The 27,268-nt window shown below is 50.9% G+C and overlaps 1 protein-coding gene across 2 annotated transcripts in view; it reads left to right on the top strand.

The window, feature by feature from the left end:
• The first annotated feature begins 369 nt into the window (after window positions 1-369).
• Window positions 370-27,268, top strand: part of NKD1 (NKD inhibitor of WNT signaling pathway 1) — an 86,721-nt gene continuing 59,822 nt past the window's right edge. The window contains exons 1-3 of one of the 2 annotated variants that reach the window (XM_081217389.1): window positions 370-546; window positions 669-701; window positions 1,383-1,516. In XM_081217389.1, coding sequence (XP_081073515.1) covers window positions 522-546; window positions 669-701; window positions 1,383-1,516 — 192 coding nt within the window. In that variant the 5' untranslated portion in view covers window positions 370-521. The remainder of the gene's footprint in view (window positions 547-668; window positions 702-1,382; window positions 1,517-27,268) is intronic. The other variant, XM_081217390.1, reaches the window with a different exon arrangement.

The following is a 27,268-nucleotide window of genomic DNA, read 5'->3' as shown; positions in this document are numbered from 1 at the left end:
CCCGTGAGCCAGAGGAGCGGTTATTGTAGAGCGGGCAGGACCCAACAGGGTGTCTGTTCCAATACTCCTCCTGGCCAGAGCTCCTCCGCCTCCCATCACCCACCCCCCCCAACCCCGGTCCCCAGTACCGGGTCCCCAGCCACCGGCCCGGGTCAGAGACCGCAGCCTGGAGCGGGGGCGCTGTGTCCAGCCCTGCAGCGCCTCTCCACGCCCCGCCCCCAGCCGGCCGGCCCCGCCCCCAGCCTTCTCCCTCCGCGGCCCGCCTCGCCTTTGATGCGCCGCGCCCGGCCAATGGGCGCGCGGGGAGGCGCAGGCTGCGGCGGCGGGCTAGGGGTTCGGCGCGCCCGGGCGTCAGTCCGGCCGCGGCGACGGCGGCAGGATCGTGTAGCGGCGACTCTTCACGATCCGCCCGGCTTCGGGGCTGTTTCAGGAGGAGGAGAGCGAGGCGCGGCGCGGCGAGCCGCAGGGCCCGCGGGCCGGGCGCATGGCTTAGGGACGCCCCCTCCCGCAGCGCCCCCAGCATGGGGAAACTTCACTCCAAGCCGGGTCAGTGTCCCCGCCCGCGTGCCGGCCCCCTGGTCCCCGCCGCCCTCGCCTCCGCGATTGCTAACTCTCTGCCTCTCCTTTCTTTCCGGCTCCCGCCGCCGCCGCGCGCGATGTGCCTGCAGCCGCCGTGTGCAAGCGCAGGGAGAGCCCGGAAGGTAGGGGCGCGCGGGGCACGGACCGGGGGGGATAGACTGGGAAGCACCGCGGACGGCGGCGGAATGGCCTAGCCCGCGGATCTTATTACCAGGGCCACCCCCACCCGCTACTCCAGTCACCAGTCCCACAAACCCTCTCCTTGGAGCAGACTTTGTGTCCCCTCCTCTGTCCATCCTACCCGCTCCCCGCTATCCTGTGCTCTCTCTTCTGACTCTCAACCCCTCCTGTTGCGGTACCCCGACCCCGCACTCACTGCACCCCCTTTTCAGGCTCCTAAGCCCCTTCTCCAAGAGCCTGCGCCCTCTCTTTCTGGCCCTCAGCCCCCTCTCCCGAGATCTTGGCTCCTGCGCCCCCTCTCCCGACGCTCAGTTCCCCTCTTCCCCTCACCCCGTGTTCATCCCTCCCCTCCTCAGTCCTGGCCTCTGGCGCTCGCTCTTCTGATCCCCAGACGCGTCTTCCTGGGGTCCTGCTTCCCCCTTGGCTCCGCTCTCGATCCCCGCTCTTGGGGCTTCGCTGAACTCCCTTCTTCTGACTACCTGCGTCCTTCTCTCGGATTGTGCGCGGCTCCCAACACCCTCCGGGTCCCTGCTGCCTCTGCCTCGCCCACTCTCTCTCTCCTCTCTCGGGTAACTTTCAGCCTAGGGGCCAGACTCAGGGGCTTCGTGTCGTCCCCACCTCAGGTGACAGCTTCGCTGCGAGCGCCGCCTGGGCTCGGAAAGGCATTGAGGAGTGGATCGGGAGGCAGCGCTGCCCGGGTGGCAGCTCCGGATCCCGACAGCTGCGGGCGGCTGGCACCGTTGGCAGAGGAACGCGGGTACGATCCCCACCTACGTCCCTTTCAACCTCAGAGATGCGTCTCCATACCTACCCCCCGACCCCCAACTTTTAGCACCCTCTCGGCGCAGCTTCTAAGTCCAGAAATCCCTTCTCAGCTGCCCCTGACCCACCAATATGACCCTGTACACCCCCTGCCTTGGGGAACCTTATTGGTGACACAGGTGGCAGTCTCCTGTTCGGTTGGGGGCAGAGGGCTGCCGGGGGGGGGGGAAATGTCCTAGGTGACGTGGTGGTGCAGGTCCAGTTGATGGGGAAGCTTGTCTGTCTGGAAGGATCTGGGGGCCTGCTCTGACTTCTACCTTGTTTCTCTGGCCAGCATTCAAAGGTGGATTTGGAGTTGGGGCTAGGGAAGTGGGAAGGCATCTGGGGGTGTCTGGGTGGAAGGCAGGACTGTGCCGGCCTCCGAATGTGTTCCAAGTGTGTGACATTCATCAGTACCATCTGCCCTGCAGCCCCCGTAGAGCCGGCTGTGACCTGCTGGCGGGCAGAACTTGGGGGGTACTGAGATCTGGGAGACCCCTTGGCTTGGCCCACAAGGAGAGAGAGAGGGCCTCATTCTGCTGTAGCCTGGGCCTACCCACAGCCTTCCCCCAGTGGGTCCCTGAGGTTAGAGTTGTTCCTAGGGGAGCAGTAGATGTGACGGGAGTGAGTGAGTCCGGCCTCAGCTCCTGGCCTGGCACTGGTGTTCACAGATGTCCTATGGGCTCCAGAACTCTGCACAGGGCTTTCAGATGGTCTGCGTGGAACTCGAGCAAGCCAAGGATCAAAGGATGAATCAACTTTTTGATGTGACATTTAATTTTTTTTTTTTAACTTAGAGGAGAACAGACTGAGTTTAAGGTCTGGTTAGTTCTTTGGTCTTGTCCATGGGCTGGGGAGGGGCCAGTGGACTTTTCAGATGTGTGTGTGTGTGTGTGTGTGTGTATGTGTGTGTGTATTTGGTGGTGGGACCTGGACTGGGTGCAGCCAGTTGGAGGAGGTGAGCCTGTGGATAAAGTTGACTCTTGTGCACGTATGAAATAACCCCTGCATCTGGAAGAAGCTCCCATCTCCTCCTCCACTGCCACTGCTGAGCTGGGGGCCTTCTCTTCATCTGTTGGCTGGGTTAGAATTGGAGCTGCTGTCCCCTGGGAAAGGCCGAAACTGGGTGGGCGGGGGCACTGCAGTTGGGGCCCTTTAAAAACAGAACTACAAACTTCCCTTTCTTCCCCCACCATTTCTAGTTTTTGATCTCCTTATTTATTTAAAGCCCAATGAAAATGATCCGATTTAGCCATATGAACAAATGCATTTGCAGCTGAAGACAGAGGCCAACTGAGTGGATTTCCATTAATCAAGTTTTGGGTTTTTTCAGCCTGTTTATTTTTACAAAGTATTCCTGCAGAATGACATTTATTTGCAGTCCCCCCTGCTTTTTTTTTTTTTTTTTTTCTTTCCTAAACTGCCAGGCAGCTTGCTCCATGCTTTAGGGGAAACTTGAAATACAGCGAGGGCTTACTTCAATTGACTTTTATCTTCAAAGCCATAACAAATGTTACCCGCATGTTTTTGGTAGGTCTCCTTGGCATCCAGTCCTGGAGGATGGGAGGGAGGAGGAAGGAAGGAGAGGAAAACAAAAGTCTGTCGTTTTTAATTAAATAGTAGTGTTCCCAGCAAGAGGAATGTGAGCCAGTAAAAGTTGCCATTGGGGGAAATGAGGGAGGGTAGGGAGGGGGCCCCAGCTTAAGACTGTGGCTTTGGTAAAGTCACGGAATTTTGTTGCCTGGTTTCTTCCCCCAGCTGAGGACAGCATGGGATGGTGTTTGCCCCCTCCTTTCCCAGCCCCCTCTCTCAGAGAAATGCTGAGGGGTCATTAGTGTTTGTTCAAAGCACTTTTGAAGATGTGAGACACAGAGCCATCAGCATGACATATGTTGGGCGGTGGAGCGTGGGACCTGCCATCCAAGATATTAAGGGAAGGGAATCTCTGCTGCCTTGAGAGTTGTGCTTGGAGACTGGGACCTGGATGCCTGGGTTCCCACCACCGCTGGCCTCGCTCCTGAGCCTGCAGAGGTGGCGATGGCCCAGGGAGAAGTCAGGGTGAGCCCAGGGTGTGGGGCTGCACTGTGGAGGCCTGTGAGGTGATTTCACGTGGTACCTGGAGGAATATTTCTTATCTTAATAGTTACTTTTTTTTTTACCAGAAAAAAATAAATAACTGGGACATAAAACCCTTGAATTCGCACATATTATTGCTTAGGAGGAAGCTAAGTGGAAAGAGATAGTCTAAAGTCAATTCTGAGAAAAATATTAAGTACAACTGGTCAAAATTGTGAATGAGAACGGAATGCCCCAAATTTGGGAAACGTTGAGATATTGAACAGGATAGCAGTAGGCAACCCTCGGTTCTGTTTAATTTCTGTGATTTCCAGTGGCACGGAAAGGGTGGCTCCAGGTTCTTCCATTATCTCATCAGGATGTAGGAGGGCGTGGGCTCCAAAGTGTGCTGAGTTCTAAGGGCTGGCAGAGGTCCCCTCACCAGCCCCAGACCTGTCCTGGGGTTGGCCTCTGTGTCCACTTGGTCACCCAGCCTTTCACCAAAATGGCGGGGGGCACATTCGTGGCTCATCCAACCAGCATTTTTACTGCAACAATAACTACTATTTATTAAGCGCCTGTGTGTGTCAAGCACTTTGCTTACATTATCTTAATCCTCCTCATAACCCTGTAAAGTTGCCAGCCGGCTGGTGTGGACTCTGGTTTTCTCCCATTCTGGAGTACTTTCTAGGACAGTGGAAGCCATGTGTGGTAAAGTTCCACACCAGAACATCTGCCTGGAGGGGGTCGCACTTATTCATTCCTGAGAGGTGGCACCCTGGCCGGCTGCCGAGTACTTTGGGATGAGGCAGGTTGTGGGGCAGGCAGAAGCATGAGGGGCCCCTGCTTGCCCTCTTCCTCTCTGAGGGAGCCTGAGTAGCTTAGTAAATGTTTAAGTTGGGTCTGAGTTTCATGCAAGATCCTGGGATATGAGAGGGTGACCTCACCGGCAATTAACCCATGCCTGCCCTCCCAAATACAAAACTAAATGAGGTCAGTCTCGGCCACAATAGCTTGTCACCTTGTATAAGCCATTTTACCTTTGTCTACCTTACTTAGCTCATCTGCAAAATGGGTGTAATAACATGCTCATCCCTGGCAGGGTTCTGGCAGATAACTCTTCACTGAAAGTAGAACGTGGGGAGAAAGGTACTGGCAGGGTCCTGAGGCCCTGGGAGAGGTGGAGATGGGGGCCCATATTATGAAACCAGAGGCTCCCCCTCCCCCATACTCTGTAGCCTCACTTGGAGGGACACAGGCTAGGGCTTCTGCCCTTTCAGTGGGTACATGCTGAACTTCAAGGGAATATGAGCTTGGAAGAGAAAAATAATGAGAAATGTGAGCTGTACAAGTACTGCAGAAGATGACTGATATGTGAACAATTTGTATGCCAGACAACAATGTGCTAAACAATTAGAAATTAAAATAAGCATAATAATCTCAGAGATAAAGGGTGATATTAGAAACATGAAGCAGCAACAGGCAGTTACAAAAGAAAACCAACTGGAACTGTTGGCTCTGGAAAATATAATGGATGAAATTAACAAGTTTAGTAGATGGATGGAGTAGCGTAATGGACGCAGACATGTTGATAGGAGAACACTCAGAGAAGCAGAATCTGCGTGTCTGTGTACGCTCCTGCAGCGTGTGCACACGTGTGCATATATGAATGTGTACAACTGGATTTAAGACCATCCCCTCCCCCACCCCCCAGTTTGGTCCTTTTGTTCTTTTATGGCAGAGCCGCCTGAAGAAACAGGCTGAGAGCTTCGGTGCAGGCAAGTCTGCCTCTGGATCAAAGGTGGCTGCCAGGCAGTTTGGTAATTTGATTAGGGGGCACCTAGTGCATTTTGATGTTTGGGGAAGATTGGGAGGGTGCAGGCCCTGTTGGAGCCCGTGGGGATGTATGGAGCTGGGTGATGAGATTGGAGGCTGGCCCAGCTGCTGCCTGAGTGCCGGATTCCAGGGGAATTACCCTTGAATGATACCAGTTGGCACAATTAAAAGGCCCCATGTCTTCACCATATGGAAAGTGTTAGGCCTCCTTACGTGGTTTCAAAGCTATGTGCCGGGAGGTGGACTTGACATTTGAGGTAAAGCATAAATTAAATATTTGGTGTTTCAGAATTAAAAGATGATTTGCTTTGAGGCTAGTGGAGGCGTTTGGACCTCCTCTCACTGGCTTCTTTGAGTTCTCTGCGGAGGGTGCCCTCTGCTCCTGGCACCCAGGCCAGCTTCATAGCCCCACCTGGCAGCTTTCTGGACCCCTGGGGAATGGGGAGGAGAGCTGGGGCAAGCTGGAGCTGGGCAGAGTGCCAGGTGGGGCTTCTGGTTCCTGGTAGGTCTGGATCCCTCAGGAAGGTGGGAGGTGGGCAAGGGTGTCATTCTGGGTATGTTAATGCCTCTCTGTGATGGGGTCTCTGGTAGAGGTTTCGAGGAGTGCCTTATCCTCCCTTCGAAGCTTTTCTTCTTTGAGAAGGACACTGGTCCCCCGAGTCAGGCTGTGTGTGTGTTGTGTCCCTCAAACTCAGGAACAGACCCTCTACATTCATATCTTGTACAAACTGTCACAAACTCAGGGGGAAGCTAAACCAGGAGACAACCTCGGCATGTCCCACAAGCTCCTAGCCTTGGGGAATGTTCCATCCCCTCACCCAGTGGGAGTGTCAGAAGTGAGGAGAGAAGGTGGGTGATACACAGACAGAGTGAATTCCTCCTCATAACAGGAAGCTTGGGCCCCTGGGCTCAGGGACCATATTGTCCCTTTGAGGGCTTAAAGCAGCAAGGCTGAGCTGTCAGCAATGGAAGAATCACTTTCTGAGGAGTCCGTCTTCCTTGTGGCAGCCCTGGGGCACATGGTGGGCTCTCATGATATATTTGCTGAATGAATGAATGAATGAATGAATGGAGATAGATTAAGTCACCATCCCTGCCTCTTCCTCCCCCAGGTTCTCTTCCCCAGCCAGGTGGAGCTGGAAGGAGGAATAAAGGGAAGAGTGGAATTAGGCCTTTTCTTTCAGACACTCAGCTATTAATTAATTATGATCAATAATGAATTGTTATCAATTATGGATTCCCTAGCTGTGCCGGGTGTTGGGGCTACAGTGGCAAATCACAGAGCTGTGGTGCCTGTCCTCCTGTAGCTTCCAGTCTAATAAAGGAGACAAGGAATAAGCTTGGCCACAGGCACACTGGCAGACAGTAACACTCATGAGAAGCTGAGGCAGTGAGGAAGAAAGTGTGGGAAGAGGGGATGGGTTTGTGCAGTGGGAGCTGGGGGAGACGCCTTGCTCGCTAGTGTCCATGGACAATGCGTGGTGCTTGGGTTGGGCCCTTGAGAAGGGACTGTGGGCTCCAAGTGGCTCTGCAGCCTGTAGGGTCTGGAACTCTCTCTGGTGCTCATTCTTTCTGCAAAGCCCCCCATGTTAGTGGCTCTTGGCACGTCATGTGAGCTACCTTCCCCTCTGGACAGGTGGGTGGGGCGGAGCCAGGCGGGCAGCCACCAGCGCACTCTGTAGAGCTGATTCGCATGCAGCATCCTGCACAGGGACTTGGGGCATTACTCCAGCTGTTTGGGTGGAGGGGCGGCCCCTGCTGCCCTGCGGGGGAGGAGGGTCAGAAGCCCAGCCATGGTGGGATTGGCAGAGGGAGGCACCCCAAGAGCCAGGGGGCAAGAGGCAGTGACAAGCCAATCCCAGAGAGAGCCCATCCTGCCCCAGAACTGCTGTGAGCCTGTGCCTGAGGGAGGAGCGTCTCCTGCCTCAGTTTACCAGATGTGTCTGAGGAAGGGGCATGCAGCCTGACTCTCTGGGCAAGAGGCAGGGGCCCACGAAGAGATCTGCAGGCACGGGGGAGTCAGGGACCCCTCAGTTCTCCTTGCTCGGGGGGTTCTCGCAGCCTCACTCACTGGCTGTAGGTTCACAACTTTGGAATTTTTAGGTCGCTCGTTGGATTCCAAAGCAGGCACTTCCGGCTGCCTCCCTGACTTACCGCTCTCTTTTCTACTCACGCATGTTCTTTTTGTGGCTCTTGTCTCTCACAGACATTCTTTCTCTTCCTCTCGCTCTCTCTCCCCCCTCCCTTCCCCACCCCCTCCCAGAGGAAGGAAAAAATTCAGACTCTCACAAACAAAATATCTGCCATTCCATCCGAGGGAGAACTGAGGCAGAAGCCCAGAATATCCTGGAAGAAACGCCAGAGAGAGCTGAAGGCCTCAGTTGTTTAATCTGGAAGGCAGTCTTTGATGTCACCGTGCTCCGTTTATCCTGGGAAGCTGCCTGCTTCTTTATGGCTGGCTTCAGACTCTGTGCATGAAAAATGGCCGAGTCCCTTCACGAGCTGGAGGGAAAGCCTGATCCCTCCCCAGAGGGCAGGCCTGGTGTTGCTGCCGCTCCTGCCAAGCCCAGGTGGGCTGGAGAACATTTTCCAAACAAGCATTTCCAGAGACATAAGTAATTCTTTGATAACTTCCCGGGAAAGCAGAGGAGGCTCTTTATCCATGTGGGTACCCGTCACGGGGCTTCGCGAGGGAAGCCTCAGGTCCCTCCACTGAAGTCATCCTTAACCCCAGAAGGGCGGCACACAGGAGCTCTCACCAGACGGCTCTGCCCTCCGGGGTGCGTCCTGGATGTGTGTTTGTTTAGAGGGCTCCGAGGAATTGCTCTGGGCTTCACTTTCCTTACTTGTTGAGCCATATGGGCTGCGGTTTGTGTGTGGCTGACGCCTTTCAGAGGATCCCAGGGTAGTGGGTGGGCTTCACAGTGGTGTGGCATCAGCTGAAGGATCCCCCCACCCCTTCTCTGGGCCTCGGATCTTCTGGCTGAGAAGTAGGATAAAATCATTTATTATAACTTAGGAACTATGTATTAAATGCATTCTATTCAAGTCATTCATGCATCTGTGCAATAGAAATTGAGTACTTACTTTAGGCCAGGTATACATTTGCTCTGTCAGTAGAGCATGGTCCTGGTTTTCATGGACCTTACGCTCTAGTAGGAAAAGATAAGTATTTTTAAAAACACATTACACAACCTAAGCTGTGATTTATGCCTCAAAGGAGAAGTGCTGGGTGCTTTGAGAACATTTAATAGGAATCAGACCTAATCTGGGTGGCTGTTCATTCTGCAGATATTTGAGCATGGGTAGGATGTTGTAGAAACTATGAGGAATAGAACATAGTTCCTGCCTCATAGAACTTGGAGTTTAGTGGAACTAAACTTTCATCTTTGCCTCTCATCTATTTTTCTTATCTTATTGCATTAGTTAGAATCTCCTCAACTGATTAGTAACTATTAAGTATGATGTTCATTGTTTATCTAGTTAAGAAAGCTTTCTTCATCTCCTGGATTGCTAGGATTTTTAAAACCAGGAATAATGATTGAATTTTATCAAATGCTGTTGGGGTGTTGATGGAGCTGGTGATTCTTTGCTAATATAATGTATGATTTGTATGCATGATTTACATAACTAGATTTCCTAGTGTTCAACTTTCTTTGCACTCCTAAATTAAATCCCTCTTTGCCATGATAGACTGCTGCTTTAAATGTTGCTGTATTTGATTGGCTAATATTTTACTTTGCCTTGATATTTGTGTTTGATTGGCTCATGGTTTGGGAAGGTAGCTCTTGAATAATGAAGACAATGTTCAGGGAATGTTAAGAGGATGCTCTGGAGGTTCTAGAGCAGGAAGTACCAACTGGTCCAGGGTCAGAGGTAGTCTCAGAGGAGCTGTGATTTAAGGCCAAAGGTGCATGGGGGCGGTGGGTGGTGAGCAAGGCAAGGGGAGAGGACATGTAACAGCCATGAGTGTTTGCCGGACCGACCGGCCACATGTGAGAAAGCCCTGTAGAGAGGAGTGTGGTTCATTTGAGATGCTGGTTGAAGTTCAGTTGGCTGAAGAGAGGCCACAGCCTGGACCTGGGGGCCTTCTCAGCCATGTTATGGAGTGTGGTCTTTGTCCAGAGGGGAGACAAGTGTGTGAAGGGCCTGTGTGAGGGGCCAGCAGGAAAGAGGTGAGCCCTGTGATCTGGGGGGAGAAGGAATGTGGGGTTGGGCTCTCCCTTGTAAAAATACTTTGGAGGATAAAGAGGAATCAAGTGACTATATTCTGTGGGCTCAGTGAGAGATTCTGGAAGGTCTGCACTGGTCCAGGCACAGTGCTTGGTTCTCGAGTGTCACCCAGGGGACTCTTGAGAAGGCCATAAGCAGGTGAAGGACCAGGAGAAGTAGATTAGGACATCAGGCGGTGTAGGGTGGTGCTTAAAGAACGAGAACTTTGGAGCCCGGTGTCTTGGGTTCAGATCCTGCTGCACCATTTTCTAACTGTGTGACCTTGGGCATAGTGTCAAACCTCTGTCAGCCAGGGGTCTAGTGGGAAACAGATGCACTCCAGAGAGTTTAAATGAAACTAGCTTCCAGAGGTATGGGCAGGGTTCAGGGATACTTTATGGGGCGTTGAGGTACCCAGGGACTGATGGTCCCTGGCAACAGTGGGAAGCTGTTACCACCCCTAGGGCAGAAAGGGCCAGGGGAGGAAATGTTGGATATTTTGGATTGATCCCTGTAGGAACCACAGCTGACGATGGGTGGAGACCAGGCAGAAGCTATAAAGATGGAGGATTAACCACAGTCAGAGACATGGTACAGAAGTAGTGAGGGAGTGGAGAAGAAATACCCTAACTCCCATCTCCTCGCATCCTCTCGTTTCCTGCCGGGGCTTCTCATTGGCTGAATTCAGAAGCCAGAGGCCAGAAAGCTCCAGTGAATTGGTCCACAGGGTCAGCTTCCTGAAGGCACAGGGCAGTACAGAGAGGGTGGGGAATGGATGGGGGTGGGGATGGCAATAGAATAATCAACTCTGCTTGTGTTTCCTCATCTGTAAAGCTGGGATGATAATAGTACCTGCATCATAGGGCAGTTGTGAGGACTCAAATTGTAAAACAGTTGTAATGTCAGGCGCACCGTAAGTGCTCAACACAAGTTCGCTCTTACAGTTATAAGACCAGGAAGAGACACAGGGTTATGGAGATTCGGGGGGGGGGGTGTTTCTGAAGGAGGTGGCATGTCAGTATGGCTCTAAGGATGGTAAGACTGGGACCAGGGGTCAGAATCTAAAGGCCAGAGAAGTCATATTCATGAACGCAGCAGGCTGGGAGGGAGACACCTGGGAGGTGGGGGGACTAGGGTGCCCTGGGGAGCACATGTCCTGAGTCAAGAGAACAGTGTCCCTCAGCCCCAGCCAATTGTTGTCATGTGGGAATGTGGCCCTGGTATTGCCACATCTTCTGATAGTTAAGAGAATCCAGCCATCTGGATTTTTATGTGAAATTTTTCTAATTTAAAAAATTATCATCAACTACATAAAAATTTTCAAAAACACTTTTTTGGGTGGACCCAGATAGCTGGATTTGGCCTGGCTTGTGATTGTTGATTTAGACCTACAAGATTTTGGTGGGGTATGAATATGTTAGTGATAATAGTATATACAAGGGAATATTAAAAGTGCCTAATGCTTTACGTGCATTCTTTACATGTATTATTCCCCTGTGTACAGATGAGGAGACCAGCTCAGCAAGTTAAGTCCTGAGCCCAGCCAAGGGAGAGTGGATTCAGGCTGCCTCCAAGGCAGAGGGTACAGACCAAGCCAAGGCTGGGTGCTGGGGAGTCATGGATAATATGTTTCAGTTGCCGGGGAACAGGATGGGAGGGCAGGTGGGGTAAGTACAGTATAGATGTGGTTTGGGCCACTTTATACTGAGGCCCAGCATGTGCATGTAGTAGGTGTCAGGAGTGTGTTTAGAGCTTTCAGAATCAGACTTCTTGGGTCCAATTTCCAGCTGCACCTCTCCCCAGCCGAGTGGCCTTGGGCCATGTGACGGCTCATTGCTGATCCTCAGCTTTCACATCTGGTGGAATGGGTAGTCATGGTTCCTTCCTCATGGAGTTGTTCAAGGATTGAAATGAGTTCACGCTGGCAAACCAGGGAGAATAAAGCAAACGTCACCCCTCCTCTTGCAGCTTTCTCGTGTGGTTAGCTGATGATCACCCAGATGTGCGCTAAATGTGATGAAGGGAAAGAACAGGGCATGGTGAGAGAGAATGAGGAGAGTTCTACTTTGCACTGGGGAGTTAAGTTGTTGAGACCCAAAGGATAAACAGCCAGGTGATGAAAGGTTTAGTAAAAACATCTCAAAGGGTTTGGGAAGTGCAAAGGCCAGGAGGCACGACTGGCAAATAGAGAGTCTTCAACCCACTTCTGGGTGTCTGGCTTAGGACAGAATCCAGTCCCTGAGATGTTCAGGCAGAAATACGCGGTCCAGCACCGGGGGTGGGTAGCTCTTGGGGGTTGCGGGACGCGATGCTATATGTTGCAACCTGTTTTGGTTCTTTGTCCACCTGCTGCAAATCTTCTTCCACAGTTTTATTTTTATCCATGTCCGATCACTCCAGCGTCTCTCCTTTCTGGCTGGGTGGGAGGTTGGGGAGAACCTCCTGGTCCCACGAAGTAGTGTCAGCTGGGAGCTGATTGGCTGGTCTGCCATGTGCTGCCCAAGCCCCTGGCCTTGAGCTTGAGTACAGAGCTGGGGCCCTGGAGAGGGTAGGGCAGAGCATAAAAGTCCCTGTCAGCAGGATGGGCCTGGCCACCCTCAGGCTACAGGTGAGGCTGGGGAAGACCAGGACCTCCCTAGTGGGCTCAGGCCCAGGGTGTATCTCTAACTGCAGAAGTCTGCGCAGGCTGGTGGGCCCCTCTCACGGAGGCTTTGGCTGACGGCGGCTCCACTGTGTAGGTTTGGGGGTGCTACCTTGGGGTACTGAGGCCACTCCAGGCCTGACTTCCAGAGGTAACCTTGTTACAGGGCAGTTTTTGACCCTGACCTTGTTTTACCCTTCTTTCCCCTAGGGATCTAGATAGACTTCAAAAGCAAAAAGATGATGTCAGAAAACTACTACAAACCAGGAACGAGGTTGCCTTTTCAGTGCATGGTGGGAGCACTTATCTTGCTCCCCTGCCCTGGAAATCCCAAGGAGCCCACTGCCCCGGTCAGTCTTGGGTATGTGCCTCCTTTCTCAGTGTTCTGTGGCGGCAGCCTCAGTGTGACTATTAAGTGCTTGTGTATGCTGAGCCCTGTGCTGAACCATAGGTGCAGCATTAAGTATCTGCTATATGTCAGGCCCTGGGCCAAGAGCTGTCCCTACCACTCAGTTCTCACAACACCATTATGAGGCAGGTACTATTATTATCCCCATTTTACTGCTGGGGAAACCGAGGCTTTTAAAAAATTATTTATTTATTTATTTATTTATTTATTTATTTTTGGCTGCGTTGGGTCTTCGTTGTGGTGCACGGGCTTTCTCTAGTTGTGGCGAGCAGGGGCTACTCTTCATTGAGGTGCGTGGGCTTCTCATTGTGGTGGCTCCTCATTGCAGAGCATGGGCTCTCAGCGCATGGACTTCAGTAGTTGTGGCTCGCGGGCTCAGTAGTTATGGCTTGTGGGCTCTAGAGCGCAGGCTCAGTAGTTGTGGCACATGGGCTTAGTTGCTCCGCGGCATGTGGGATCTTCCCAGACCAGGGATCGAACCCATGTCTCCTGCACTGGCAGATGGATTCTTAATCACTGGGCCACCAGGGAAGTCCTGGAAACTGAGGTTTTAAAGAAATCTACTGTCTTGCCCAAAGTCACTTGACTTGGAAGTGGAATCTTGCTCTAGGAAGATTCAAATTCAGATCAGTCTGATTTTAGAGCTATCTTAAATCATTATAGGTGAGTTTTTTTTTCCTTAAACTGTACGTTATAACCCCATTCATGGCTCATGAAATCCATGTAATGACCAGCATTAAAAAAAACGAAATAGACAAAAATAAAAATGTAAGAGAATAACCTATATAGTAATAGTAAATATTGCTTTGTGTAACTTTCTGTTTAGTTTATAGGTGTGGATAGCCATGTCTATAGATGATTGATAGATAGATATGGACATATAGACATAGGTATCCATACTGATAAATAGATGGATGTATTTATAGATAGATATGTGTATATCTAAATGCACATCTATACCCAAACCCATATATACAGAGGCCCATTATAAAACATAATTCTTATTGTGGGTCACTATCAAAGTGTTAGAAAACACTGGTGTTTGGTCACTGGTCTAGACTCTGAGTCTGAATACCTGGTTTCAGGATCTAGCTCTGCTTCTCACTAGCTGTGTGACCTTGGGTAAGTTCCCTAACCTCTCTGTGCCAAAGTTTTCTTTCTTGGCTTCAGAGCCTTTTGATTTGTTGACTTTTTGGCCAGAACAGACTCTCCCAGGATTACCATGGTTGCTGTCTTGTTCATCAACTCCATTTGCTTAGGGCATGAAGAGGGCTCTTGGGGACCCCCATGTCCTCTCACTTTAGAAAGCAGCCTCTGAACATGACAAGCAGCAGCTGCACCCTGGCAACTAAATCTTTCTGGACAGAACATTGTTTTGGGAATCCTGAGCCTGGGGGTGGCTGCAGCTTAGCTATTAGGTATCTATTGTGATCTCTCCTGGCCTTTGCTTCCTCCTCTCAGAATGTAGTAAAGAAAAGGTGGATGTCTAGGTTATCTTTTGCTGTGTGACAAATTATTCCAAAACTCACTGACTTGATATTTTATGATCTGCTTAAGATTATGCAATTTGAGCAGGGCTTGGCAGGGGCAACTTATCTCCAGCTCCATGTGCATAGTTGGGTTGGCTCAAACAACGAGGAGGGGCCACCTGCCACAGATCCACTTGGCTTACATGTCTGGGGCCTCAGTTCTCTTCCAGGTGTCCTCATCACTGGTTAGCTTGGGCTTCCTCGTAGTATGGCGATCTCAGGGTAATCAGACTTCTTACACTGTGGCTGGCTTCCCAAGAGTGCAAAAGTGAAAACTGCCAGGTTCTTTAGGTTTAGGCCTGGAATTGGCAGTGCCACATTCTCTTTGTTAAAGCAAGTCACAGGTCCAGCCCCGGTTTAGGGGAAGAGATTACACAGGGGCATACATACTGGGAGGTGTGATTGATTGGGGGCCATCAAAGTAGTGTACCAGAGAGGATGTGGTCTCCCTGAGAGAAGCGGCTGAGAGACTGAGTAAGGAAAAGGACTGAAAGGTGTCCACTGGATTTAGGGTCCTTGTGGTCACAGTCCAGTTTGACAGGAGCTGTCGTGGTGGAATGGCAGCCGAGGTGAGATTGGCATGGGTCCTGAAGGGACTGGGGAACACTAACATGGGAGCAGATGCACATACTTGTAAGAACATCCATGGCTACATTATTTGGAAGAAGGAAAATTTGTAACAACTCAAATATTCATCACCAGGAGACAGGCTAATAAACAGTGGTGTAGCTATTCCATGGATCTCTCTGCAACTGGTAAAACCAGGTTGAGTGAGGGCCACAGGCTGATAGGAAGGAGGCCCTGAGATGCTGTTGAATGAGCAAAGCAAGAGCAGAACATCAGTATAATGTGGCCCCGTTTTCTGCACTATACAAAGGTCTGTTCAGGCCTATGTCTCTATATATTTGCAGGTGCACATGGAAAGATCTGGAAAAATACACTGTCAAAGTCTGTTTCCCTGAGGAGTGAAGTGGTGGGAGGTGGTAAGGAGAGAAGGAATTTCACTTTTCACATTATATATTTCTACATTGTTTGACTTTTTTTTTCCTCAGAGAGCGTGTACTACTTTTGTATTTTTCAAAGAGCCAATACATTTTATTTTTATTTTTATTTTTTTAACATCTTTGTTGGAGTATAATTGCTTTACATTGTTGTGTTCGTTGCTGCTGTATAACAAAGTGAATCAGCTATACGTCTCGGGACAAGCTTTTGTGGAAGGGGTGGAGAGAGAAGCCGGTAGCTGGAAGGGGACGTGGGGCTGGGATGGACTCAGGGTACGGCCGGAGGACCACCTACATCTGAAGTTCTGAGTGCTGTTTAAAATGCTGAGACCTAGAGGCCCCTCCCGCCGCAAGCCCTCTGAATCAGAGCCTCTCTGTGTTGGGTGACTGGACCCTGTAGGAAAGGTGTTGGTGGGAGGGAGCTGGAGGGCTTAGGGTGGAGGGAGGGAGGGTGCTCCCCATCTGTAGAAGGGTGGGGATCGAGTGTGTGGCCCAGAGGAGAAGCCGGCACAGTTCCTGACTCATGACATGCTTTCAGTCAGTGATTCTGTCTCCTGTGCAGTTCCCTATGGCTGTGGATCCTTACCCCCTATAAGTGAATTTAGAACTTTGCTGACATTTATTGATACCTGGCCTCTTTTTCAAGACCGGCCAGGCCCCTCCTTTTATAACTGGAAGGGGGGAGATGTTAAAGGGATATTTAGTTTAGTGATAGAACTTTCTGTGATGATGGAAATGCTCTATGTCTGCACTGTCCAATATGGGAACCATTAACCACCTGTGGCTACTGAGTGCTCTGAATGTAGCTACTGGGACTGAGGAGTTGAATTTTAAGTATATTGTATTTGAGTTAATTTAAATGTAAATTTAAATAGCCACGTGGGGCTAGTGGCTTCTGCCTGGATAGCACAGCTCTGGACCAGTGGAGGAGATGCAGCACTGCCGTGCATCATCAGGCTAACCCCCATCCCGAGGCGGGTGGGAGGGGCTATTTGCAGCAGATGATGGTGGAAGGTGAGCTCTGCCCCCAGGAGGCACTGGTGAAACCCTCCCTGGGGCCTCTCCAGACCCTGCTCCTGGGAGGCGCAGCTTCCCTTGAGCTTGGAGGGAGGAGGCCCAGGCTGGCCACTGCTGTGGTCAGTGATGGGAAGGATGGTGGGTCTCCCAGGTAGGTGGATTGGTGCACCTTCTCCTGGTGTCATAAATTGGGGCCTTCTTAGCCTTCTCAACCTTGGAGGGCCTGCTTGGCATCTGCTTCTGGGGTTCGTGGGTGAGGACTTGTCCCCTTGGCTCTGGTCTGAGGAGCTGGAAGGCAGAACCCGTTCATGGGGCTGGGGCTCGGCATTGAGTGGGACCAGCTTTTCCCCAGGAGTCAGAGGCAGCATTCATCTCAAGCTTTATGGTTGGCAAAGCCTTACTCGCAGTGATTTGTCAGGCATTTACTATTTGCAGAAACCTGGCCAGGGTCAGTATTAATACTATGGGGAAACTGAGACCAGACTGCAGAGTCCATGGGGCAGGCTCTGTGTGTCTCACTGCTGCGTCCTCAGGGCCTTTTGCACTGCTTGGCACGTGGTGGGTGCTCAAGGAACATTTGCCTGGTGGATGAGGCTCAGGGAGGCCTAGCAGCTTGGCCAGAGGGCACATAGCCTCTGGAGGTCCTGTCCCTCCAAATTCCACCTCCTTTTGGCCTTTGATGAGAGCCTCCACTTGCATCTCCCCTGCCTTTCAGAAAGGGGCCTCGCCAGTTTTCTTCTGGTAAATGAAATCATGCACACGGTGAAAAACAAAAGGAAAAGAAAATTCAAAACAGTACTAAAGGGTATGTGATCAAAAGGAAGCCTTCTTCCCACCTCTGCCAATACCATTGGTCTCCCAGCACCCCTCTCCCAAGGCATCTGCTTTTTCTGGTCCCTGGAGGTGCTTCTAGCCGTGCTCTGTGAGTATGGGCCCTTATCTCTGCACAGACAGTAAGCAGTCCTCTTGGCCAATAAGACTGGGAAGCATTGGTATTTGTAGGTTAATTGAAAAATTCATTTAAGGTGGGGATGCATAAAAAAGTGATAGAGACTTTCTTTCCTTTTAACCTAAGTTGCCTGTTATAATCTTGTTCTGTACCTTGCCTTTTTAACTTAACAGTGTATCTTGGAAATCATTCCATATCAGTGCATATAATCTAATTGCCCGTCAATCTTATTGCTCTTCATGGCTCTCAAGGCCTTCCATTGTAGGGATGGACCATACTTCATTGCACTGATTCCCTGTTGTTGGGCATCTAGGTTGTTTATGGGCTTGTGCCTATAGTCTAAAGTAGACTATTAGATCAATGTGGTGCATTTCTGCAGCTGTGCTTCTGCACACACCCCTGCTGCCCCAGCACACACACTGCACACCCGATGTGAGCTCCAGGCATGGTTCTACTTCTTTTCTGGCGAAGCCAGAGTTTCTCCCGCAGGCCAGGGTCTTCAAAATCCAGGAGGGCAGCAGCTTCACGGGGGTTTGTGGTTAAGTACGTGCGACCTTTCTCTGTGTGGATGAGTCAGAATCCTTTGGTTTTTAAGCCCATCTCAGCTGTTTCGTACAGCCGCACATTATTGGCCTGTGTAAAGGGGAAGTTGGGAGGGTGAATTGAATTCAGGGACAGCTGGGTCCCAGCTCCAACTCTGCCCTCAGCTCTGGTTTCTTTTGGGTCGGCTTCATTCTTGGGCAGACTCTCCCCAGGTAGTGGCAGTTCGGCTCCCAGCGGTCTGGGCTTCCATCTCCAACTAGAAGAGAGAGTTTCAGCCAAAGCTTAGTCTGGCTCCCATTGTTTTGACTTGAGTCACATGTCCATCCCAGAACCAAACCCTCTGCCTCTGCTGGTTCTGGGTCATGTGGCTACCCTCGAGTGGGGGCTGGGATCGACTCCCCCAAACCTCAAGGGCTGGGAGTGCGGGGGTGGTTCCCTAAAGAAAAACCACCTGTGAGGAAAAGGCTGCAGAATGCACACTGGGTGGACAGAAGCAACATCTGTGCATTGTGTAAGACTCACCGACCGCAGCTCCAGTCAGCAGCTGGCAAGCGTGGGTGGGAACGAGGCAGTCTGACAATTAGCTGACTGTCCGGGGAGAACCACTCCTCGCCATCGGATCTTGGAAGAGCCTGGGTGATTTGCCGTCACCTCCGTGCAGCCCACATGGGTCACAGCTTTCCTTTCAAGCTCCTAGCCTCTCCATTATGATCATAGGTGATTCTTAACCCTTAGGGGGTAGGTAATAAGACCCTTTTGGGAATCTGCTGTATTGGATGGTGTCTTTCTCCTCACGTAAGTGCTCTGACACCTTTACCCCCAATTTCAGGGCCCCCAGGTTAAGAACCTCTGCCTCAGTTTGTATGGATATTTTTAAAACCTCATTATTTAACTTTTTTTTTTTCCTATATGGGTCTTATCTACTCCAGGGGGCACAGAGCTTTGGACCTGGTCTTCAGATCGGGGTTTGTACTGAACTGTATTCACTGTGGGCTTTACTTTTTTTACCTGTAAAATGAAGGAAAAAAGTATCCATCTCTTGGAGTCATTTCAAGGATTAAGTGAAACAACTTATGTTGTGATTTAAGGCTTAGCATGCAGTAAGCACTCAGTAAACATACTCAGTAGTCCGATAAGGCCTCTGGAGCTGCTGATAGGTTCTGGAAGATTCCCAGTGAACCTACGCCATCTCTCTGAGGCCCATGACAGTCTCTGGAAGGGGCTTGGTTGCTGTTTGATGGATGAAGAGGTTCAGAGAGATCATCTTTGTTCACTCAAGAGTTCCCTGGAGTGATTGTTTGCCATGTCCAGGTGGGCAAACTAAGGCCAAGGAGGTTTCAGTGACTTATCCAGGCGTCTTGGGGTTAGTTTGGGTTAGTAGTGAGCACTTTTACATCCTGATCTTAGGACACCCCTCACTTATTTTATAAACTGTGCCTCCTGCATGGCCATGGACAGGCCACAGGTGACAGCTCACCTGTGCATGATGCCTGCCTGCAGGAGTTCCCTGATCTCAGCAGCATCCTTTCCGGCCCCTGAGCCCCAGCCAGTGGCTCCTCTGCCCGCCTGGCTGGACACCAGGTCTCGGGTGGTGGGTATTGTTCTGTAGAAATGCAGACTGGTGCTTTGAGAGTATGAAGACACAAAGTCCCTGTGGTTAACAGCAAATCAATCACAGCATTAAGGAGGGAATGTCTGGGTAGACGTGACTTCATGAGTCTGTCATAAAGTCTGTCCCTGCCGTGTTTCACTCTCCAAGATTTTTGACTTTCAGAAAAGGAACCACAGATAGAGTTACCAAGTTTTACAGAAATATTTTTACTGGGCAGAAGATTGCTTTCTGGTGAGAGCCAGTTATTTCAGGAGACAAGCAAAGAGCCCTTTATTCTCACGTTCTGTGGGAGGAAAATATTATGCTAGGAAGCCCGCTTCTTGGACGGGCTGTTTGAGAGGCCGGGCAGCATTTCTGCAGTTGGGAGTGGGTGACATGAATGGTGTGGGTGCCTGGGGGGCTGCTGGGTGTGCCTCCCTGGGGATTGATCTGGGGCTCGTTGTATGGGCATAAGGGAGCCTAAGCTACAGAGCAGGGAAGGGAGGTGATCAGAACTGGGCTTTGACCTGGGAATGCATGGCAGAGAAAGGAAGAAACAGGGTTGTATGCCAGCGTGGGAGCCCCCCAGCTGGAGAGCAAGCCTGGGGTCAGCTGGCTATGCCATTTACCGGCTGTGTGACTCTGGGTCCTCACCCCTCTGAGCCTCCATTTCCACATGTAAATTGGGGATAACGAAGTTATCCACCACATGGGCTTGTGTGAGTGTTAAATGAGATCATCTATGTCAAGCATTTTCTCATTTACTCAATCTGTGATATCCAGTGGTGACTGTCAGAGGGAGGGGGATGGGCCTTCTTCCTCCACATTCTGGAACCAACTCATCCTGCAGCGCATCCTTTGCTGGTGCCTTGGAGTGCAGCGGGCATATTTCCTGGTCCCAAATGTGACTTCCGGTTGGATACTGTGGTGGGGGATTGGAAATCTGGGTCCCTCCAGCAAACTGGAGATTTATGAGCCTCATTCCTTGAGCTCTAGTCTGTACTTCAGCTCATGGAAGGGACTGTTTTCTCCTGGAAATTAGGGGAAAACAATATGGGCTTGATTGTATTCAAGGAGGATGGGTTTGACCTTTGTGGATTAAGAGTTTTTTTCCCGGGCTTCCCTGGTGGCGCAGTGGTTGAGAGTCCATCTGCCGATGCAGGGGACACAGGTTCGTGCCCCGGTCCGGGAAGATCCCACATGCCGCGGAGTGGCTGGGCCCGTGAGCCATGGCTGCTGAGCCTGTGCGTCCGGAGCCTGTGCTCCGCAACGGGAGAGGCCACAACAGGGAGAGGCCCGCGTACCTCAAAAAAAACCCCCCAAAAAACAACAAAAAAAGACTTTGTTCCCCCCTCCCCCCATGACGTGGAAGAAGGATGCCTGCCAAGAGTTTTGTTTGTGTCTGGAGCAGCCATGTGTCTGATAAGGAGACGGCATCCTTGCCCTCTTCTTGCTTCTGAGCATAATCCCTTTTAAGTTGGGCAGTTGGAGAGGGTTGATTTATTTCGTTCTCTTCCTCACCTCCCTGTCGTTATTTAGAATGTGAAGGAGAGTTTATCTTGTTCTCCAGGAGATCTATCGTTTCAGCTTTGGGATGGTACCCAAGTTTATAGAATGGAGTCTGGTGCCCAGAGCCTTCTGGTAAATATTTTGGGAAGTGGGATTCCTCTGGCATTATAGCCCGTGAGTTGGGCAATGGGTGCTTTTCCATGACTTGAAGATTGAACTTGACCTCTTCTCATACAATGCCCTGCACACGGGCTACTTGGGGCTACTTGGGGCTACTTGCTAAGGCATCTCAGCGCCCAGAATTCCTGCCTCTTAGGGGTTCTCTTGTGCTGTGCCTTCCGCCAGGAATCCACGCATCGCTTCTTCATTCCTTGCAAGTGCACGTGCCCCTTCTTTATCCTCAGAACCTGGCTACCTTCTTCCTTCTCATGTAACCTCCATCGTTCATTCATACCCCCCCCCAAAGCCTTCCCTCAAGGCTGCCCTCCTTGTTGCTAAAAGCCTTTCCATTGCTTTGCTGATACCTCTTGTGTTCTGCCCTGGGTTGGCCAAGTCAGATAGGATGGCCCTGGACAAGATCCATGTTCTTTCAATCTGTTTCCTCATCAATAAAATGGGATGGTAATATCGACCCCCCCCACCAGGATGAGTGGAAGGATGAAAAGATAATGAGTGGGAAGACTCAGGGCCTGGTGTGCAGTAGGGTTTGGTAACTATTTCGCTCCCCCTCTTAAATTATAAACTGCTCGAGGGCAAATGCCAGTTCTTAGTCATCTTCATATCTCCTTGAGAGCATCTTAGCCTGGTGTCTTGTTCATAGTGGGCCTAAGAACACAGTAAGTAGGACCCACTGGTTAGGAGTGGTGGTGACTCTCCAAAGGGTTCCTTGGTTGAGAAAGTCTCTCAGAGCATCATTTTCAAGGCTTTGGGGAAGATAAACAATATTGCTTTAGCTGAGGGGTTAGGGCATGGGGGTCACTGTCTGCTATGTGGCCACTAGCCTCACATGGCTGTTGAGCATTTGAAATAGGGCCGGGCTGGGTTGTAAATAGCCAGCAGATTTCAAAGGCTTCGTGTTAAATCAGAGAATGTAAATTTCTCCTTAATAAGTTTTACATTGATAACAAAGAATGATGATATTTTGAAATGGCAAGATTTTTGATATTTTGGCTTAAATAACATTATTAAAATTAATTTCATCTGTTTCTTTCTCTCTCTTTTTTTTTAATGTGGCTACTAGGAAATTTAAAATTACACATAGGGCTTGCATTCTATTCCTATTGGGCAGCACTGGTCTAGACTCTAGTCCATTCTCAATGGTGATGATATTGCCCCCAATATGCGTGTGTGTGTGTGTGTGTGTATACACACACACATACATACACGCAAATAGACAAAACAGTATACCTATGGTATACCCAAATTTCATGTTGGGGTGATTAGGAAAAAAAAGTGTAAATAGGCTCAATATGGGGTAGGGGCAGATAATAAAGAATGAGAAGTGCTCCAGAGACAGCCAGACCTGATGCAGTTGCTGACTTTGCCACTTACTAGCTATGTGACCTTGAGCAAGTTCCTTAACCTCTCTGTGCCCCGTTTCCTCATCCGTAAAATGGGAGGAGAAATGATACGTACCCCACAGAGCTGTTGTGTAGATTGAGAATGTCCGTGAAACACTTAGGACCTGACACACACAGAGCAGGCCATCAATAGGGCATTTATTACTGTGGTTCATATTGATATGTAGTAAGCGAGCCCTCTGGAGGCAGAATGCAGTAGGACTTCCACTTCCAGAATTTATAGTGACCGTAATGTTTGTTAGCCTCGGTTTTTCCATCTGGAAAATGTGTCGCTGCTGGGGGGACTGTAACATCTGTGCAGCACTTCGTGCTGAGCGAGGAACATGGCTGCAGAGTATTTGAATGATGTGTTCCCCCTACTCCCAACCGTACCAGCACCATGCCAGGCACTGAGGGATTTCACACCGAGGGCTGGTCACCAGTGGTCTTCTCCGGGCTCCCGGCAGACCCTTCTGGCTGTGAGGGTGTGCAGCTGTCAGGGCTGGGCCACGGCTATGCTGGGCAGCTCCTCCCTGGGGCTGCCTTCAAAGGGAGAGCTGGAAGGAAGGTGGAGGGGGGAGGAGGGGCTGCCCATTGACTGCCTGACACAGACAATTGGATTAAAGGTCCCTTTCAAGGCCTTGGAAATTGTCAGTGACATGGGCCCTGGCTTGGGGACTGCAGATGGCAGCCTTCCAATAACTAAACCAAGTTCCCTCTTCTGAGATCATGATTTGAGAGACACAGTTGCTGAGGCTCTGCCTTCTGTGGGAAGAGGTGATGGAGAGAGGCCAGTCAGCAAGGCAGCTAGGATGAGGATGACCAGCTGGCTGCACGGCTGGGAGGACCCAGGCTGTATGTACATGGCGGCTTTGGGGGTTGCACGGGGGCCTTGGGAGTTTCAGGTGGACTGAGACCTGGGTACCACTGCTTGGTACCTCCTCTCAATGTCACTCACGCATCCAGACATAAGCTGTCTGAAACTACCCTCTTCATCTTCCTAGGGAACCTGTGGAGGTTCCTAGGGACCTCCCTGGCCCAGTGACTGGCCCTCTGTTCACCTGTTGTTCAGGTCAGAACCTGGAGGTCATTCCCAACTCCTCCTCCCCTCCCTCAACTGAATAGCCAACAAGTGGACAACTTTTGTCAATTAACCAGTGCTTTTTCTTCCACCGTACATGTTATTTGGGGGTTGGAGGTTGGGTGCTGCAGGGTCATGTGCCCCACCCCCTTCCTTAGTGCTCTAGCAGGGCAGGGGCTCAGGGAGTCTGCAGTGGGACCATGGAAACAAAGAAATCCTCTGTGCACAGCTAGCCCATCCCTAAAAATGGGTGCTCACCAGCCCCCCAGTTCCTCTTAACCAGCTTAGCATCAGCAAGGTGTTGGGGCCCAAGTGTGCCTCTGAGTCAGGCAGAGCTGGATCCAAAGCCAGTCTCTGCTGAGCCCAGAGGATGTGGAGGTTAGAAGGGGTGCTGACGTGCCCATGCAGAAGAGGGTAGGAGAGTGGGCTCTGGAATTGCATGAGTTTGATTCTGGGACCTGTTACCTACTAGTTGTGTGACCTTAGGCAACTTTCCTAATCTTTCCTAATCCTCAGTTTCCCCACCTATAAAACGGGACTACCAGTTCACCCTCCTTCTTGTGATTGGTGTATGAATTCAGCAAGGTCGTGAACCCCCGGGGTCTGGCATAGATGGTGCTCAGTAAAGCTGCTCTTATTATAACTACTAACTATTCCCTTCAAGATTTCTTATGAGGGAGAAGGAGATAGAAGAAGGAAAAGTCTTTCTGGAAGTTTTTTTCCCCTCTGGACAAATGTTTGTTATTTCCGTCCTTTCTGGAAAAGCCCCAGCCCTATCCTTCAGTACCACCCTATCCCTGTCCTACCACTGTCCCCCTGCACCCTGTCTGGTCACCAGGTAACTCAGTTTCTCCAGCTGGAGGGTTGCTATGGAGACTTCCTTATGCTGAAATTGCCCTGTGGCAGGGTGGATGTCCCCAGTTTCCCCTCTCAGGCCTAGGGGCTATGGTCAAAGGTTAAGGGGACAAGGGAAGGCTCAGTTTGGAGACTCTGGACATCCATCCTCCCCTTGATCTGCTCTGCGGGGTGAAGGCGGATCATGGGGGGAAGAGCCAGCAAGTACTTTCTCGGGTCAGATCAGAATTCTGCCTGGTCTCTGCCCCGCCGGAGCTCCCCTCGGGGACTCTCATCTTGGCTCAGGTCTGGGAGAGGGTCCCGTCCTGACAGCCCTTTGGAATCTGAGACCCTTTGCAGATGTGCGGCTTCCTGGGGGGATTAACACCCTCTATGAGCACAGCCTCTGGGCCGTCTTGAGTTTTTCTGGCAGCTGTTCCTAAGACTGCCTCTTGCGCACCTGGGGAAATGAAACAAATAAGTCACTTCTGGGTTCAACCCCTGGCAATTCTGATTCAGTAGGTGTCTGAGAACCCTTGTGGAAACAGGTCAGGCCCATAGCCACAGGGATTGAGAGAGAGGAGGCGGCAACCCAAGGCGTGTCAGGGTGCTGTTACCCCAGGTTGGGGAGGGGTATCTGGCCATGGGAAGGACAGCTGTCTTCTATATCTGTCTTCTGTATCTATATACACATCCTCTATATCCGGGGTGCGGCACAGGAGTCACTTTTTAACACATATGTACATAGATGTGTATGTATATACATATACCTCTCCACATTTTATTTGTGCCTTATCACAACTTTTTGAGGGAAACATTCTCACTCCCATTTTACAGATGGTAAAACTGAGGCTCTGAGTGACAAGGTGCCTTCTTCCAGGTCACATGGGTCCAGTGTGCTGGGACTGTGTATTGGATCCAGCCTCAGGGCTGCCCATGTTCATTCTGCCTCACCACTGCCTCTCTTGGGACTCAGTGTTCCTGCCTGTCAAATGGGTATCCTACATTGACCTTGACCACCTCCTGGGCAGGCAGCGCTTGGAGAGTGGGGCTGGGGATTGGAAACTGGCGTGTGTGAGTCAGCCCTCCCGGCTGAGGGTGAGCCTCTTGAAGTCAGGGCTTGGGGCTGAGGTGTCCAGGGAGGGCCTGTTTGGTTTGGTTGACATTTCTGAGGGATGCTGGGCCTCACTGGTGCTCTGGCTGAGCAGACACAGCCGTCTCCCTCCAGGGACTAAAATTAGGATTCCTCGGCACTTGGCTGGGCCTCCTCTTGTTTTTGGAAAGACTCCATTTTGTTCCTTCTGCTGCCGGCGGCCGAAGCCCAGCCATGGCCAAATGACTGTCCTGCCTGGTCTCCACTCACACGCTCTGGGCTGCATTGATCTTGTTGGAGTTAATTAGCAGCTGGCCCCGCAGGCCTGGCCTCCAGCGGGCAGGAGGAGGCGGCAGGGGTATGCTAGGACCAGGGGGTCCCCTCCCCACACCCCTGCCTCGCAGCCGCCTCAGGCAGAGGCCCTCTGAGGGAGGCTCCGGGGTTTTCTTTGGCACTCAGGGAGCTAATGGCTCCCTCTCCCTTTTCTTTGGAGCCCTGTAAAAATAAAAAGTTAAAAGACCCTCAAGTTTGAACAGGAAAACCAAATACATGAAACCAAGCTGTTTCCACGTGGGGGCCACGGACTGTGAACACCCAAGTTTGAAACTTCCTCTCGTCGGAATTTATGGAAGCCTTGGAAGCCTTGGAAACTTTTCCTTTTCCCTTTAAACATCAGAATTGGCTCAGGGCATTCTTTAAAAGCATAACCCCGGTGCTGCTCACAGCTTGATTTAATACAGCTTGAATACAATAGTAACTTCTGAACCCGCTCTCTTCAGAGAGAGCTGGAAAGTTGTTTCATGACACCAGTAAGTAGGGTTTTTTTTTTTCTTTTAGCCAAAAAGTATATTCTAAGATTTATTAGATTCTCCACTTCCCTCCCCCTAGTAACCCAGATTTTCACTCGAAGTAAAGGAAACTTGCTTAGAACAAGTTCTTTAACTAGGGGCTACAGAGCCCAGTCCTCTGGGGGAATGTTGGCACTAAAAGATTCACCAGTGCCCAGAGGCTGGTTGTTGTTATAGGTGGGTGGTTCACAAGTATCTGCTTCATAGACCAGAACCACACAGGGCCTGGGCTCTAGAAACATCAGCAGGAGGGTAATTGTGTTTTGGGGAGAGGGGGCTAAGTCGGGGTAGGGATGTGCATGAGGAAATTCTCTCAGTTTTTCTGCAAAGGGAAACTGTTCTTCGGGGGATAGTTTGTCAGTCTGTGTTCCTGGGAGAGGGTGTTTGCAAAGTGGGTGAGGTGGTGACATTATTCCCCCAGAAATAACTCGATTCCTTGTCCGTCTCCACCTTTGGAGGAGGAGGAGGGCTCTTCCAGGCTGTGGGGTCTGAGCTTGGCTTGTCGGGAGCTCAGGGCCTCCAGTGTTGGGAAGTGGGTTATGTCCTTTCTCGCTGTCCTTCTAGACTTAGCAGAGGCTCGGCCGGTGACCTGCACACACGTTTTTTGGCTCTGGCAGCGTAAGCAGATTCTTTTTAGTTAGTTAGTTGCCAAAATTTAAACACTGGGACATTTCACGTAAGAATCCAGGTATGAGAAGATGGAAGATCTGAAAGAATGAGGCTTACATTTTGGCCTGGCCGCCGCTGGTCACAGCCTAATTTAGAGCAGCATTTCTCAATGGGATCGCGGACACTGGCAATGTGTGGAGGCGTTCTTGATTGTCACAGCTTGGGTGGGTGTTGCTACTGGCCTCTGGTACGTAGAGGCCAGAGGTGCTGCTCGACCTCCTACAGTGCACAGGATGGTCCCACAGCAAAGAATGATCTGGCCTCCATAGTGCCATCCTGCTGCAGGGGGCATGTGGGCTCCACTTGGCTGCAGAGTTTCCACCAAACCCACC

The sequence above is a fragment of the Mesoplodon bidens genome, assembly GCF_964165515.1.
Source record: "Mesoplodon bidens genome assembly, chromosome: 18".
Classification (NCBI taxonomy): domain Eukaryota; kingdom Metazoa; phylum Chordata; class Mammalia; order Artiodactyla; family Ziphiidae; genus Mesoplodon; species Mesoplodon bidens.
This window is presented reverse-complemented; position numbering and strand designations above follow the sequence as displayed.